Source organism: Ipomoea triloba, chromosome 13, assembly GCF_003576645.1.
Source record: "Ipomoea triloba cultivar NCNSP0323 chromosome 13, ASM357664v1".
Classification (NCBI taxonomy): domain Eukaryota; kingdom Viridiplantae; phylum Streptophyta; class Magnoliopsida; order Solanales; family Convolvulaceae; genus Ipomoea; species Ipomoea triloba.
This window is the reverse complement of record NC_044928.1, coordinates 20,166,009-20,184,273: the sequence shown is the minus strand read 5'-3', so window position 1 is coordinate 20,184,273 and position 18,265 is coordinate 20,166,009. Positions and strand designations below refer to the sequence as shown.

At 33.3% G+C, this 18,265-nt stretch overlaps 1 protein-coding gene, 1 long non-coding RNA gene and 1 other non-coding gene across 8 annotated transcripts; 2 read left to right on the top strand and 1 right to left on the bottom strand.

Annotated features, from left to right (window-relative positions):
* Positions 1-546: 546 nt before the first annotated feature.
* LOC116001559 lies at positions 547-822 on the top strand. The gene is made up of 2 exons (XR_004094241.1): positions 547-577; positions 666-822. It is a non-coding gene; the product is annotated as an uncharacterized LOC116001559 (long non-coding RNA).
* A 5,639-nt stretch (positions 823-6,461) lies between these two features.
* On the top strand, positions 6,462-6,535 carry TRNAI-AAU. Its single transcript has one exon. It is a non-coding gene; the product is annotated as a tRNA-Ile (tRNA).
* Positions 6,536-9,983: 3,448 nt separating this feature from the next.
* LOC116002378 (bZIP transcription factor 68-like) lies at positions 9,984-16,581 on the bottom strand. Of its 6 annotated transcripts, none has more exons than XM_031242504.1 (14): positions 16,226-16,581; positions 15,934-15,985; positions 15,560-15,683; positions 15,396-15,452; positions 15,241-15,315; positions 13,772-13,861; positions 13,623-13,682; positions 13,368-13,534; positions 12,921-12,975; positions 12,540-12,576; positions 12,163-12,446; positions 11,367-11,444; positions 11,164-11,289; positions 9,984-10,484 (listed from the first exon to the last, which is right to left on the bottom strand). In XM_031242504.1, the coding sequence occupies exons 3-14, from the start codon at positions 15,641-15,643 to the stop codon at positions 10,368-10,370; spliced, it is 1,230 nt and encodes a 409-aa protein (XP_031098364.1). In that variant the 5' UTR covers positions 15,644-15,683; positions 15,934-15,985; positions 16,226-16,581; the 3' UTR covers positions 9,984-10,367. The 6 variants fall into 6 exon arrangements, with proteins under 6 accessions (XP_031098364.1, XP_031098367.1, XP_031098365.1 ...); XM_031242507.1 differs by having other exon boundaries at positions 15,918-15,985; positions 16,289-16,581; XM_031242505.1 differs by having other exon boundaries at positions 16,289-16,581.
* Positions 16,582-18,265: the final 1,684 nt, after the last annotated feature.

The following is an 18,265-nucleotide window of genomic DNA, read 5'->3' as shown; positions in this document are numbered from 1 at the left end:
TATAACACAAACTGATTTGTTTTTTCTGACTACTCTTAACAAGTATTCTTCAGTATCCTCAGGCACCAACATTTATACTTGTTGTGACATCCAGACTTCAAATAATTGACAACAGACCTATTCCTGAAGGAATTAAAGCACAAGACAAGTATGAAGGTTGCCCGGAGAAACTAGTAAGAAATCTTATCTCTATTAAATTCTGTGTATCCTACTGAGTGAGTCTGTGTATTCTAACATTTCATTCTGTGTATTCTGTATATTACAAAGTATATTCTGTATAGGACTTAGACTACATATTCTGTGTATTACATGCTGTGATTCTGTGTATTGTGTCATACTAATTACACACAACTATATCGATATTCTACAGTTGATTGCCTTCACTAAGTATCTCGCAACAAAGAAGATTGCACTTGCAAAGAAGATGAAAACAATGAGAGTGCAATACGTGCAGATGCCTTGGCAAAATGAAGAAAATGCTGTAGACTGTGCCATATACTCGATGAGGCATATGTAGACTTACACAGGCACATCAATAGAAGACTAGAATGCAGGACTCACTGGAGGCCCTGAAGATGTGAGTATAAAACTATTCTTTCAACTTTCTTCCATATTAAAATATTTAACAATTCATTTCTAATTAATTTTGCATTCTATTTTTGCAGAATACATTCCTCACATCACTGAGAGCTAAATATGCCGCAACCATACTCATGTCAGAATGGAATACCCTTCTACCAGAGGTGACAAATGCAGCCAAAGAAATCTACAAACAATCAAAGTGACCGTGTTTGTAAAGATGTTGATTCCTGTAAACTGAAATTGAAACAAGTATCTGAGATGTGTTCTTTATTTTGGAAACTACTCTAACTTTGAAATGAAAAAAAGCTTTTTGTCACATCTTATATTATAGGGTGCCATATCTATTAAGTTTATTCTGTTGATTACAAAACTTATTCCAAGAATGACTTCAATTATATATTCTGTGTATTACGTGGTAACATTATGTGTATTACATGATGTCCTTCTGTGTATTTAGTTAATGGTAAACCATACCTCTAAGACTAAACCTTAACCCCTAAAACCATAACACATAATAATATTCTGTGTATTACATAGTAATATTCTGTGTATTATTGACTTCAACTCTGTGTATTCAACAATATATCTGTATACATAGTACTGGGTGCTAAACCCTAAACCCTGATGCTAAACCCTGGCTTCCACCTCTGTCTTCTAACTCTAAAAACATATTACAGAGTGCAATTCATATTCTGTGTATTCGGCAGTACTATTCTGTGTATTACATAGTGCAATATAAAGAAATAACACCAAATGGTTTCTGTTGTTTTGGTAAATAATTCTGTGTATCTTGCGGAAACAGTCTATGTATTACTTGTAATAGTTTTGTGTATAAAAAGTACAACTGCATGTCTTGAAAAAACAAAACTAACAAACATTAAGACACACTCTAATTGTCCTCTTGATTTGAATTTGACCTAAAATGACAAAAAGTTGAACCTCCAGACATTGGATGCACCAGGTATCCATTACCAGCAATATTAGAAATAGCATCTTCAACTTGAGACTGCCCCACCGATTTTGTTTTAGATGCAGCTATATGAGCAAGCTGCTTTCGACCCCTTGCTTTCTTGTATTTCTTTTCAATCACACTAGTCACCCTCCTATTGCGTACCCCTTTCAACCGCCTGTTTGATGGATCCTTTATAACACCACTCAACGATTCCACATCACAATCTTCACCTTCGAAGAAAATAGGGTCATACTCATGTTCAACTTTTCTCTTGGCATCTAACACTGCTTGCTCAAAAATTTTGCGTGCTTCGCTGTTTTCTTGGCAATAAACAACCAACTTCTGAAATTTCCTAGTGATCTCTAAAGTCCAAACAGAAGAGGGAACATTAAAGCATTGAGATGGGGGGATAATACCAGCATTCTCGTCTTCCAAAACTCTTTTAGTCCATCTCTTCAGAATATATTTATTTGGAACTTCAGACACACAATGCACGTTTAAAATGCGTAAACAGTGACAGCATAAGATCTCGGTTTCAGTGAACAGCTTGCAACTGCACCAAATATCTAACTCTCTAACGTTAAAAATCACTTCATGCCTAATAATATCAACCTCCGGCCTCCAGACGTGATACTTATACACACCACCTTCAAATTGAACACACTCTTGATAGCATGATGCCCCTTTCAAAAACTGTTCTTCGAACAAGTAATATATCTCAATCGTATAAATATCCCTAGCGTGTGAAAGAATCTTAATGTGATCCATAGCCATTGTAGGTACACCTTGGGAACACCGGACATCTTCCCCGTTCTCTCTACTCCTCCACTCCGAAACAACACCAACAAATGAGCTATAGAAATCACATAGCCCAGCAGTCTTGGATAACCTTCTAGAAATAGAGTGATTTGTGGTTTCACTCCTTTGTGAAGATAAAATACCACCAGAAAAATAATCTTTGTTAAATGCAGGGCACCATTTTTCTCTACATTGATACAGCTTTTCAATTCCAAGAATTATTATGGCATTTGTATGTTGTGACCATCCTGGAATACCATAACATATATATTAACTACACCTATTCATATACTATAATGCATACACAGACTCTCATATACAAATACACAGGATCATTCAATTGAATACACAGAATATAAGGGGAGTATTATCAGATATGAAGGCATGGGAATGAAAGCACAGAATCAATAGAATAAACATACTCTAACACTACAATACTCAGAATATATCAAGAGAATACACATAATCTGGGTGAGAATTGCCAACTCTGTAAACTAATGCAAGCAATTGGGAAAAATATAATACACAGAATACTATAACTAAATAAACATAAATACCATCACCAATACATAGAATTTTTAATGAAAGCATACCTTGTCCAATAAAGCTCAAACTCTGCCTTCGTATCGGTATGTTTCAACAGACAATTGAATATGTCTAGAAAATCTTTTTGATTTCTTAGTCCCTTGATGTGCTTCTTTGAATTCTCACCGATATGCCATATACATAGGCGATGTCTTGAGGTTGGAAAAACTTGGGAAATAGCAGCAGCCATGGCAGCGCATTGATCGGTCATTATACTTTGGGGACTTTTTCCATTCATTGATCTTAAAAATGACCTAAACAACCATACGAACGACTCAATCCTCTCGTTCAACAAAAAACCACATCCAAACATGACGTTCATACAGTGATGGTTCATACCAACGAATGGACCACAAATCATATCATATTTGTTAGTACGATACGTCGTATCGTGAACTAACAAATCTCCAAACAATTCATAGTCTCGCATCATTTTCCCATCTCTCCAAAAAAAGCTGCACAACCTTGACTCATCATCCACTTCGAAATCAAAGAAAAAATCCTTTTCACTTGACTATCTTTGTCTAAATATTTCAATTAATGTGTTTGAGTCGGTTCCATCCAAATTGTTCAATACATCAGTGCACAGCGAGTTATATGCATCCCTGCTTGTAAAACCAACGAGTGGTGACCCCCCTGATTGTGTTTTAAGAAACCGTAAACCATCAGCCACAGAAACACCGCTCTTCTTCAAATTCTTTAGGTAGGAAAGATGATTTCTAGACACTAATCTATGTGACCGTAGAAGATAACTCTTGGTCGTTGGAACAAACTCATGATTAAGAAGCTTCTGGTGCTTTGTCACAGTCCAAGTCCCATTCCCATCTAAATCAAATTGAACAGATGCACGACAACCTGTCCGTACATCAACTTTTAAATAACTTCCCTTTCTTAAAACCCTTTTAAACCCAGACTTTGAACAATTAAACTCCTTCATCTTCAATTGTTTTGTACCAGCACTATATCTTTGCTTACCCTTCTTCACACTAAAACCTAGCCTGAAAGCATAATCATTATAAACCTCATATGCTTCATCAATAGAACTCACTGACACCCCTAACAAGTCCTGATCAGCTGCAAAAACACAATGTTTAAGTACCCATACAGTCAATACACAGAATACATGCCTACAATACACATAGTGTATAACTAGAATACACAGAATATTGGAAAACCAAAATACAAAACACACATCACCTTGTGTTTACATTACAACTAACATGAATACACAAACTATCTAACCACAATACACATATTGAATTCAAAGAATACACAAAATATTCACAAAAACACACAAAAATCCACCAGAATGACATTCGATAAACAAAACACAATACACCCTCTGTTTTTACATACAACTACAATGAATACACAGAAACATTGCCTGAAATACTCACAGTTCATTAAAAGAATACACATAATATCCACACAAATACAGAAAACTCATCTTCTACCCTTCCAATCGCATAGTTGTATCATTAAACAATCCTAAAACCAGTATCAAATAATCAAAACACACGAATCAAAGCATACGAATTCAATGATTTTCATAAACACAAACAAAATCACAAAATCAAACATAAAAAACCTGGATTACGATCGAGTTCTTCAGTCGCAACCACCTCCTGCTGCGAATTGACGCCTTGCATATCCTAATGCTTGAGAATCCAATAGCTACGACTGTATATTTGTTATTCGTGAGTTCACAAATCGGAGAAGAAGATCGCCATAACCGCCAAAACACAAACAATTCAAATTCACTGTTTTTTTATATATATTAGGAAGTTAACGGAGGAAACGGACGTGATTCCCAAAATAACGCCCACTTACTGGCTAATGGACAAAACGACGTCGTTTTGATTCCTGGTGCACAATGCTACGTCCACCACGGTGCATGGTATAATTTGCGATCATAATTGTGCTCCTTGGCATCTGGTGATCAGAAAATTACGACATTCATTTTTAAAAAAAATTATAGCCAAAATTTTTCAATTTCACCAGACTATATTTTCAGTCTCATTAATCTTTCATAGGTCCGTAAAAAATAAATCGAGTCTGTTTAGTTTTAAACCCGCGCCAAACTATAACTTTGTATGCACAAGGAAGCCAATCCTAAGAGCAAACTCATTTGTTGAGTTTTTTCATTAATTTTTGTCAGAGCCACATGGAGGAAGAGGGGAGAAAAAATCGGTGAAAAACAAAAACAAGTAAGATGTGAGGTAAAATAATAATAATAACAACAGGTCATTATTGAGGCCCACTACACTCGCCCTCTAGGCGCGCAATACGCGTGGAATGCGCGAACAGGGAATTCATTTAACAAAAAAAAAATAAATAAATAAAATTGCGGGACTCATAAAAAATCAAATTAGTGCAAATTTATTTTCATCTCTCTCCACTCTCCTCTCTCATTCACATTATACCCTTTCTCTTCCATGTCATAAAAAAAACCACTAAAATGCACTAATAGTGTTGCTCTAACCCTAGACCAGATTTTTCATACTTTATTTGTACTTTATATGAATTTGTTTAGGTTCAATGCCTTATTAAATTTTATGTGTGCCATGTTTGAAAGTGTTCAATATTATTGTTTAATGTTAACATAATAATTCTATTAAAATAATTTAAGAAATAATTTAAAAATAATACAAGTTACATAATCTATATTATATTAAAATGATTATTTATTGATATGATTTTTCTATTTATATTAAAAAGATTTATTTCTCATTTTTTATTTTTTAAATACTCCGTATATATTATCTATATATTTATCTATTATAGAAATATGTTTGTAATATTGCAAACAATTTATTATATACATGTAAATAAATCGAAGGTATATAATAAGTTGACTATAACTGGTACATAATTTGTTAACTGAAAATACATAATATGTAATACATAATTTGGACAGGATTCATAATGCCCATAGTGGACTAAGCTAGTCCATGATATAACTATTGTCAATTCTTCTCATCAATCATTTTCAATACTTAAGCAATCATTATATCATGAACCATGGTCCACTTTACAAGATAAATCATTGACATAAGGTTCATTATTAGTATGCTGAATGTTCATATTTTAGTACATTAAAAATTTATTTTTTGAATGTCTATTTTTTGTGTATTAAAAGTTCATTTTTTGGTATACAATTAAAAAATAAATTTTTAATATACTAAAAATATACATTTATCTATGATATATATTGCAACATTTTTTAGTTTGAATACAATACTAACTTTATATATATATATATATATATATATATATATATATATANTATATATATATATATATATATATATATATATATATATATATATATATATATATATATATATATATATATATATATATATATATTGCAATATAAATCATGATGCATGGTATATTTTGGCATACTTAAGTCATGTAAATTAATTGAATTACCGCAGTGAAGAACCTGAACATCACATACAAAATAGTGTGAAACAGAGAAACAAAAAATTTCCATTCTGAGTTTGGTTGATATATTAATGGTACTATACTAAAATAAAGTGGCCTATTAGCTCAGTTGGTTAGAGCGTCGTGCTAATAACGCGAAGGTCGCAGGTTCGAGACCTGCATGGGCCAAATTTATTTTTACTACCCGCCCCATCTTCAATACGCCAAATGCCAATACAACAATTCCGGATTTAAAACATTAGAGACATACGCCAAATGCCAATACAACAATTCCGGATTTAAAACATTAGAGACAACTTTGGTCCTTTTGTTTCCCAACTATTAATATAGTCCTTAATTTTTAATTTTAATTAATTTGATTCTGTATTGTTTACATTTTTTGTCAAATAAACCCTTTCAATAGATCAAAATCGTGATTTTCTCATTTTTAAAATTTTGTCAATTTAATCTTCGAATGGTTTAATTAATGAAATTTTAAACAATTTGTTAATTGAAATTAAAAACTATGAACTATATTGACAATTGTGAAACAAGTGAAAGGACCAAATGGTGATTCTTCCATAATACAACTATTAAATAATATTAAGTTGTTATAGTATTACAATGATTTTAAACATTATACCAAGTACCAACAAAGCACTAGAGACGAATTGAAGGTGAGCATTAATAAATGTTTATTTTTAATATATCGAAAGTATGTTATTTGTGTATTGAAAGTTCATTATTTAGTAGTATCAATTAATGTACTTTCAAAATAAACTTTTAATATATTAGCAATGTACATTTAGTATATTAAAAATTTTATCACCATAACCACCATCATCATCATTACTAGCTTAAGAATTTTATATTTAATTTTTTGTTTACATAAATATAAAAAATTATACTAAACTACTAATTTGATTATAAGGTTGATTAGGGTCGAGGACGGGATTTAAATTCCCTACGGATATAGGAATGGAGAGAAATTTTTATTCCCCGCCGCGCCTATTGTCATCCTTAGAGAGCTGAGGAAATGGTCATGCACATCACAACATCTTTGGACCCCTTTAAAATCATAGTGAATCCCCTACCCTCTCAAATCTTTACACTTGACATTTTGAAGTTGGTTGGTAGAGGCACATCCATGATTCTCCTTATGAAAAGAAGCACGAACGTCCTTCCATTTTGCAACCCACTCCCCCCTTTTTCTACCACCTATCATTCTTTGCCACATCTGGAATAAAAGGAATTCGGCAAATTATATCATGAACCAGGGTCACCTTGCATTATGAACCCATTCGAAATGACATTCAAATTATGTATCGGTAATAGATTGGATTAGAGTCCATAATGCAAAGTGAACCCTGGCCCATGGTATAACAATTGAACCCCCACCCACTCCCAATTGTTATATCATGAATCAGCGTTCATATTGCATTTTGAACCCTGATCTAAAAATTTGTGTACTTGAATTAACAATTTCTATACACGTTAACAAATTAAACGCATATATAAATTTTTAATTGTAGGTACAGAATATGTTAACGGTAAATATATAAGATGTTGGTAACATGTTATGTGTGTTAACATATTATGTACATACAATTAACAGTTTATGTATATGTAATTATCATGTTTTGTGTTTATAATTACCATGTAATGTGCCTTCAATACATTTACAAAAACAATTACTTGCAGGCTAAAGATTATATTTGGACTTACAATGGAAAGTAAGCCCTAGTCCATGGTATAATTTGCCACCTCCACCCACCCAAATAATTCAGGCAAATTATTGCATGGACCATGGTCCACACAGNATTTGTTAATTGAAATTAAAAACTATGAACTATATTGACAATTGTGAAACAAGTGAAAGGACCAAATGGTGATTCTTCCATAATACAACTATTAAATAATATTAAGTTGTTATAGTATTACAATGATTTTAAACATTATACCAAGTACCAACAAAGCACTAGAGACGAATTGAAGGTGAGCATTAATAAATGTTTATTTTTAATATATCGAAAGTATGTTATTTGTGTATTGAAAGTTCATTATTTAGTAGTATCAATTAATGTACTTTCAAAATAAACTTTTAATATATTAGCAATGTACATTTAGTATATTAAAAATTTTATCACCATAACCACCATCATCATCATTACTAGCTTAAGAATTTTATATTTAATTTTTTGTTTACATAAATATAAAAAATTATACTAAACTACTAATTTGATTATAAGGTTGATTAGGGTCGAGGACGGGATTTAAATTCCCTACGGATATAGGAATGGAGAGAAATTTTTATTCCCCGCCGCGCCTATTGTCATCCTTAGAGAGCTGAGGAAATGGTCATGCACATCACAACATCTTTGGACCCCTTTAAAATCATAGTGAATCCCCTACCCTCTCAAATCTTTACACTTGACATTTTGAAGTTGGTTGGTAGAGGCACATCCATGATTCTCCTTATGAAAAGAAGCACGAACGTCCTTCCATTTTGCAACCCACTCCCCCCTTTTTCTACCACCTATCATTCTTTGCCACATCTGGAATAAAAGGAATTCGGCAAATTATATCATGAACCAGGGTCACCTTGCATTATGAACCCATTCGAAATGACATTCAAATTATGTATCGGTAATAGATTGGATTAGAGTCCATAATGCAAAGTGAACCCTGGCCCATGGTATAACAATTGAACCCCCACCCACTCCCAATTGTTATATCATGAATCAGCGTTCATATTGCATTTTGAACCCTGATCTAAAAATTTGTGTACTTGAATTAACAATTTCTATACACGTTAACAAATTAAACGCATATATAAATTTTTAATTGTAGGTACAGAATATGTTAACGGTAAATATATAAGATGTTGGTAACATGTTATGTGTGTTAACATATTATGTACATACAATTAACAGTTTATGTATATGTAATTATCATGTTTTGTGTTTATAATTACCATGTAATGTGCCTTCAATACATTTACAAAAACAATTACTTGCAGGCTAAAGATTATATTTGGACTTACAATGGAAAGTAAGCCCTAGTCCATGGTATAATTTGCCACCTCCACCCACCCAAATAATTCAGGCAAATTATTGCATGGACCATGGTCCACACAGCTGTGTGGACCAAAAATAAAAAGTACATTATTTTTATATTGTAGGTACATTATTTTTGTACTGTAGGTACATTATTTGACCGTATATATCAAATAATTTACCTTCAGTACAAAAATAATGTACCCTAAAATAATGTACCTACAGTATAAAAATAATGTACCTTCAGTACAAAAATAATGTACTTTTTATTTTTGGTCCACACAGTTATGGTCCATGCAATAATGATTGAATAATCACCAACAATTTGTACTGACCCAACTAAGCCAACTTACACACCCCAAGCCAACTTACACACCCCAAGTCCATACCCAGGCCCCAAAAATAAAAAATATATATTTAAAATTTTTATAAATTGCGTAATCAAGGAATCTGCATCATATTTATTTGCATCATCGGATAAAATTTTCCATGAACCACATTATCTATTGGAGCACATGATATTTTCTATGATGGTTTTCCAGTTGTAAAGTCCACTGAGCCCTAAAAACATAATAAGATTATGAAGAGAACCACACACGTGCACATCAGATATTATTCCATACTCAGTTCATTAAATATTATTCTCTAGACTAGATGTGGCTAACTGATCAACAATATCCCTACATACAAATATGAAGATTCATCCACACAACACCCTTATATCTAAACACAATTCAACACAAGGTTACAACCTCTCTACATATCATCCAAGTTCCTCCAACCTTAAAAGATCGGCCAACTGAGAAACAATGGACAATATTTTCCAAATACCGCCTGACACCAGAATGGTCAGCTGCAGAATTTTTTTTTTAAACTAATGTAATTTTGAAATTAAAAACCGAGTTTTACTACTAAGTGGTTAGGTTAAACCCCTAAAGATCAATCTGCACAATACAGCCACAACTTCATTGAGTACCCTGCATGGGCTCTGCTTCCGATGGATGTGGAGCATCATTGCTGAGAAGTTGTTCGTTCTTACTGAGCCTCGGATCTTCGTTCCCGGATGATTCACCAAGCCTCTCCTGCAAAGTCAATTTCTACATTCATAGCCAGAATACTTCATTCTTAAAATGTTTAGGCAAATTAACCATCTTATTGGCAGTTCATCAAAGATCTGGTTAAGTTACGAATAGTCATCAATGTCTCAGAACTTAAAAAAGTGTTGCTGATGTTATGTGTTTCAAACCCAACAGTCCAAAACTTTATCACGTTTCCAACAATCCCAGGCAACATGTTCATTGCAATTGCTGATTGAGGAAGGATAATTTGAAGTTTCTGCATTCAGTTTTTATATTTTGGGTGATCACAACACCCTAAATTGTAGCTCTGGACATTTGAAAATAGCCAGAATTGTGACCAGAAATTAGGGTGGAATAGAAAAAAGAAAAGACTCAGAACAAAGTATAAAAGTTGAAATCTAAGTTCAACCAAAATTAAAAAGTCATTAGGATACTCCCCTAGTAACCAAAAGAAATGAGAAAAATCACTCATTCCAAATCAGGGCCAATTCCATTCTTTGATGGCTGAAGAATATTTACTCATTCTTTCTTTATAAAATCAAATCACATTAGCAAACATGTTGCATACAAACACATGAAACCTCTTGAAGTACAAAAGCCAGGAGTTAGAAGACACAGGATGTTGCATACAACCCCTAGAAGTATAATTGTCAAAAGTTAAAAGACACGGGTAGTATTTTACCTTAAGAGATGCATTTTGAGCAAGAAGCTGATCATACTCACTCCTAATGCGACTCACTTCAGCTCTGAGAGAGGCATTTTCTTCCTTTAATCCTTCAGCACGCTGAGCAAGTTCTTCACACTCAGCCTGGGTCCCATGAACAGCAAGAGATCAGGGATTTAGCAAGGATTGACATAACAGATAACAGAAGGGACTAATTTTACCTGCTTGCGCAACCTGGAACGACGAGCTGATTCCCTATTGGATTGCTTTCTTCTCTGCCTCTTGATCTCCCGTTCATCCTGAACACCAGGATAGAGATGACTACACAGCATACTTGTAGAAACAGAACCGCAAACTAATTGACCATGTACAAGCCGTAACATAATTCAAGTGATAACTTGTGGAAGATCAGAAGTCCATATGCATCTGTAAGTCTAATTTGTGTATGCGTGTGTCGCAGAGGAGCTACTTCGTCAGACACAGGCAAAGAAGATTCTACAACAGCTGAGGTGAGGAAAATCACAATATTGTTTCAAAACCTAATTCAGAATGCCATAGAACATTTAGCCAAGGGAAGCCTCCTAACCTCAAGGCTCAAGATTAGAATTCAATCTCTGAGTGTACCCAACAACATAAAAATAAAATCAAATGGGTAAAAGATTAGTTATTAAAAGTCATCACTGCTTGACCAGAAAGTAAATAGGGGCATTCACAAAATTAATACACCATATCTATGTTGCACCTGGTCCTTTAAGAATTTATGGTATCTACAAAGGACACTAATGCCAGGTCTATCCGTCAACACTCTTTCATGTATCAATTATATAAAACATGTATGTTTCTTGCTATAAATTATACTCTACTATCTAGTTTCTGCAAGCTTTCTTTAATAGCTGAACAAATTTGATCAAGTTAAAAACATTGATCCACCTCAAAAAGAAAATACAAGTAGCAAAAGAATCAAAGTAATCGAAAGAGAAAAGTAGAAAGGAGCTGAATATTAGAGGATATAAAAACCTGAGGCCAAAGCTGCGATTGAACACTCTCCCGTGATCCAGCAGTGACCATTCCACCAGCAACTGAAGCAGAAGGTACCTTGCCTCGGATTGCAGGGATAGAAGATGAGGCAGTAGTACCCCAGTAATCCATTCCAATATTCAAGTTTGTTGTGGGGCCAGGAACACCAACTGCAGCCCCAGCTGCAGACATTGGAACAATTGCCACGGAATGGTTTATCAATTCATGAGCATTTGTCCCTCCATTCTGAGAACTGTGTGAGGTACCGTTCTGAGATGTTTCAGCTGTAGCAAAATAAGATAATAATTTTATTATTTTATATTAAAATCAATTGTAAAGTAGTCTTTCATTTGCAAAGTGAAGTCATAATAGCACACCTGAATCTTGCCTGCCTCCTGATTTCATTTGTGATTCCTACATCAAAGAACCAGTAAAAAATCAGAAAAAGAACATTACATTACATAGGCATATAGCTTGTAAAAAGTACATTGTAGGACAAGAAATTACTACACTAGTTAGCTGATAGACTAAAATTACAACACAACCAAAATATATGCATCAAGGGACAAAATGTATTTATGTGACATCAACTATTTTTATTTCCTATAAATAAAATAAATAAATTCTATTACACCAATAGCCATCTTTGGGTAGCATTTTCCACTAAAATCGCCATGGATAATTTACTAATCTAGAATAAACCAACTTTACACTGCATATCACCTACATTTTATACCAAGTAAAAACATACTACCTACATTTTGAGAATTTGCATCACTTCCTTCACTTGAGCCTTCACTTCCACTCTCTGCACTGCAAACTCAATGTTGGCAAATATTTAATATCAAAATACACAAATAGCATTAGGCATACAGATCAGTTTAATTGCCAAGAAAAGTGAAATAAGCAGAATAGCATATCAGTTCACATAATGAATACATGCTAATGAATATTACTAAACAGAAACTCCAAGGAAAAAGAAAAAAAAAATCAGGTTGAATACATCATTACATTGTACATCTGAAACAAGGAGAATTGTTGGTCAACAGAAACATTGGTTTTGGAACTGCATTAAAAGGTTAAGGAAATTGTTGCTAATTGATGCCAAATGTTATTCTGACTGTTTCAAAGAACATGAACCCCTTGTCTACTGAATAATCATTTATTATGATCATGCATCTAATCCAATCAACACATCACCATACCTTTTAGAATACCCTCCATTTGCAAAAGCTCCGGATGTTTTACCAGGTTCATTATTTTTCCGTGTAAGCATATTCAAACTACCCAAACTTCCCTTCGATCTTTTGATGGGCAATTTTTCTTTCCCCTCGGCCTTACCATCCACTTCCAGAGTGCTGTGAGTATTACCCTATAATGAAATTGAAAAACAAGGAACCAGTAGAAATTCAAAACCAATCTCAAAAAGGGTTTTCAAAAATATAAAGTTTAGTACTCACTGAAGCATCAGCAACTCCATTTGAAGATGGCACTGCAAAAGGACTGAATGGATATGATCCCTGATACATTCAAAAAATGTCTAAGATAACAGAAATTAAAGTAATGCATTGTAAGCTGAAAAGGCATAGAAGAGGCCAAGAGAGAATACTGGAGGAATAGATGGATGGGCATATATGCCACCAGGTGGATACATTGCAATATAAGGATGAGGTGGGGTACCATAGGGTGGCATGAGATGCTGCATTACATGAGAAAATTGTCAAAACCGTTACAAAGAATTTGTAGGAGTCCAAACAGCAAAAGAAAACAGACCTTCATGAACTGCCTCAAAGAAATAACACGGTATAAGATATATAGTGTGATAACCCATTTTTGGTCCATGGATTTTAGTTTTATATGCATTTTACAGCAACTACAGACCATCTGTATATTGCCACATTATAATGTTGAGGAAAAGTATTTGAAAAAGGAAACTACAATACCGTCAATACGAATAATTTTTATTACAAAATCAAGAGCACAAGAGTATAAATGATTTACCAATGAACCCTTTGTTTAAAAGTCATGATTAAGGTTGAGTGTGATAGTAAATTATTTCAACAAATAGGCTCCATATGAAGGACAAGCTCTATCTTATGGATAAATCATATTCTATTAAAAGCTCCATACATGGAAAAGCTTTTCCTTTGATAATCAAGTAGAGCTATAACAAAGGAACCTGCAAGCATCTTCTTCAGACAGAAACCTAGAACGCACATACATATATTCTACAGATTGTCGTTAGAAGAATCTAAAACCCTCAAAATTGAAGTGCCTTTAGGTGCTAGAACTTTTCATTTTTAAAAATTTATTTTATAAAGCACATTTTTCAAGATAAGGCAAATAGCAAAATATCCTCTTTAACCAAATCTGAAATACATACATGAGGTAAATGTCTCAACATAAGGATATGAAGAGGCCATAAAGACTTTTCGAGACATGAGTGGGTCCTAAAAACCCAAGCATTCCATTTTAACCATCAAATTAGTATGATACTGAGCACTGCATAACATTTTCACTCATTTGTCTCTTTTATTCATTAGAGCCTTAGAGGGTTCACTATGGGATTTATAATAAGACCAATGAAAACTAGCCAAGAAATTGGTATGAATTTTAGCAGTAAAATTGCAGCTACGAACAAATGAAGCTATTGTAGCTTGAAATTTCATTTGAAGCTTAGGTGTGAAGCAAATAGAAAACATCTGCTCGGATTTTAAAATATATCTATAATTAAGCCCGTCAAAAGGGTATCCAATTTCATTGCTGACCACAATCCATAAGTACTATGGCATATAAAGGATCACAACAAATATGGGAAAAACATGAGAAAGTAGCTGAAGATATCACCCCCAAAACAAACTAAGCTATTTGATTACCAAACAAGATGAAGTATAAAATATTAAAATATAGGGAGATAAAGCATCACAAAGGAAAGCATGATTTTGTTGGCCTTAAAAATGGATGGGAAAGCAAATACCTTGGCAACAATACTTAAAACACCACATGCCAAGCAGTAATTGTAAACTAGACTATATCTCATAAATGCAGTAAAAGGAAAAAAAATGCAAATTGTAGTACCTGAACTCCCCACATATAAGGATGTGGTTGAGGACTTGATGCCAAGAACCCAGGTGGAGGCATAGGAGAATATGCCTGTAAATAATAATCCAAGTTTAAATTACCAAAAATGAAATGTTAATAAATGAGGGAAAAGTCACAACTGGACAACTAACCTGAAAACCAGACCAGTCTGGGTTGACTGTGCCAGTGGTTGATGATGAAGCTTGCTCCTGCACAGCACCAAACAATCCAGAAACAGGAAATCATTCACCGATAACACAGTCAAATCCAGTGTTTTTGTTACACAAATGAAATGGTGATAAAAAGTAATGATTACTTGTGAATTAGGAGTTTTTGGCTCCTTTGCTTCCTTTGCTTCCTTTGCCTCCTTTGAGGATTTGCTCACCTCGCTACTACCCATGGTCCTGCTGCACCACTGCCTGAAAATCCCTCAAACCATCCTGCCAAAATACATATATAAATGATTCATTATAGCAAAAGCATATCAACATGCACAAAACATTTTTTTAAGAAAATGGAAGCAGTACATTTACATATCTAGGCATGCATCACATCAATATAAAATTGGTAGGATAAAGAGGTAATACGCAAAATGATAATATTCATAAACTAATGGCTCTCAAAATTTTAAAATAATAATACCCCTTTAAAGAATGAACTTTTAAATTAAAAACCTTAAGAACATTTTACTTAGAATTTCGGCTCACAGCTAGAACAAGTAGCATCCACAATAGGTATCAATCTGTAAGACAAGAAAGAACAAAAATATAACAGAGATACAGATATATCTAATTCTAAATTTCTAAGTGTCTAATTTTATTTTCAAAGGGGAACCCCACAAATATATCCAAAACTAGCCAAATTAGAAATGCACCTATCCAGAACATTCGTTCAAACAATTCACTAGCTATCCAAAATTTTTACTATCTCTACATTTACAGCATCTTAAACAAACAGATAGTTGCAATTAACGCAGACTAACCCTGCAAATTCGTGAGAAAATGAATTCAAAAATTGTGAAATTATAAGAAGTTTTTTTTATCACCGCTAGAGCAAGCAGAGATTCGACGAATCTGAAGAAGTGATGCTCAGTTTCAGTTCAGCTCCGAGTGCGCTCAGTCCCGGCTAAAACTCAACAAGTGTGTGTATATGTAAAGATGAATTGTGTAGAGGGACAAAGAAGGGTTTTTCCGGTGTAGAGAGAGCACGGAGGGATTTGATGGTGAGATCGTCGTTGGTCGACACGGCACTTAGTCGCTTTCCCCAGAGAAATTGCAGAGCAAATAGGGGGGAGAGCGCTAGGTGGTCGTCTGCTCGATTGGTTACCCTTGTGGACTCACTTTGACGGCTCAGATTCATTCCTGATTAATGTACGGTCCGACAATAATATTTTTTTATAAACTTTTCAAAACCCTTTTCACTATTTTTTCTACAAATAAAAATCCGCAAATTATTGTATGCACGGTCACAAAAAAATACATTTTTAATATCCTAAAACTATATTATTCGTGTACTGAATATATATTATATAAAATAATATATTTTTAGTACTCAAATAATGTATGTTCTTTTAATACAATATACATTTTTAATATACTAAAAATACATTATTTGTACATTATTTGATAGTATGATCCACTCAATAATGATTGATAAAAATCCTATTGGGCTGAAACAAAGATATGTCAATACGGACAGGTGGAGTGAGTAACAGTTCGTAGCTCAGCCAGGATGGTCGCCAGTGACATGGAACACCGGGAACACCCCACCCCACTTAATGGCTCACGAGTTAGGAGTGATCACGATTCGGTTCCTATGATTTCGTTTTGAATCATCCATTCGAATAGAGTTTTTTTAATGATATTTTTATTTTTAAAATAGTCCAAATTAAACACTTTTTTTCTATAATTTTTTATTCTAAATTTTTTTTAAAATGGTTGTATTAAATATTTAAACAAAAAAGTTAAATTAAAAAATTAAAAATAATTGTTATAGGTAAACTTTAAATTGTTACTAGTATGCCACTCGTGCGATGCACGGACTGAAATTTGAAAATATAAATTTAATGTTATATTATTACAAAGTATTAATATTATTAAATTTAATTTAAAAAATAAGTAAGTATGAAGTAAATTTAAAATATATTTTGTTGTATAGTTAGTTTAATAATAATAGCATTATGGTCATAATAAATTAAAGAATTAATATCACTTTTGGTTCCTTGACATTTGAATTTTATCAATTTTGGTGCACAACTTTAAATTTTTTCAATTTTGGTGCCTAACTTTGTTGTTTTTATCAATTGATATTAATTCTAAATTAAAATAAGGAACAATATTAAAATTGGATTATCATATACATTACGCAAAATATAGACACATTATTGGTTACACATAAAATCATAATGTTCCATTACGTATAAAAGTTACAAATTCTTAAAAACCTCCTTGTATACAACATTTGGCGTTAAAGAAGAATAATCTCCCTTAACAACTTTAAGACCATTAGGGTTGTTAATTCTCGATAGAGCCACATAAAGTTGTTTATGTACAAAAACATGTTTCTTTAAAAATAGTCTAACATTACACAGACTTTGTCCCTGATTCTTATTTATTGCTATTGCATAAGACAACAATAGTGGAATTGTCTCCTTTTAAACTTAAATGGCAATCGAGGATCTGATGGTGTCATTGATAATCTAGGGATCAACACTCGATTACCCACATTTTTTCCACACGCTTAAACAATATGCTCTGCCAATTTAGTAATAACCAATCTAGTCCCATTACACAACCCAATGGAGTGATCTATATTTTGCAAGAGCATGACTGGTGAATCAATTTTAAGAGCAAGTGAATGGTTAGGAATACCTGAGCATCGCAATCCATTCAAGAATTCCAGGGTATGTAATTCAGCGAATGAATCTGTACATGTATCAGAGTGACAAACAGTTTCACAACTAAAATATGTTCTCCCATCCATATATTGTTGAATTCCAGAAAAAGGGACTTCCGCATGTCCA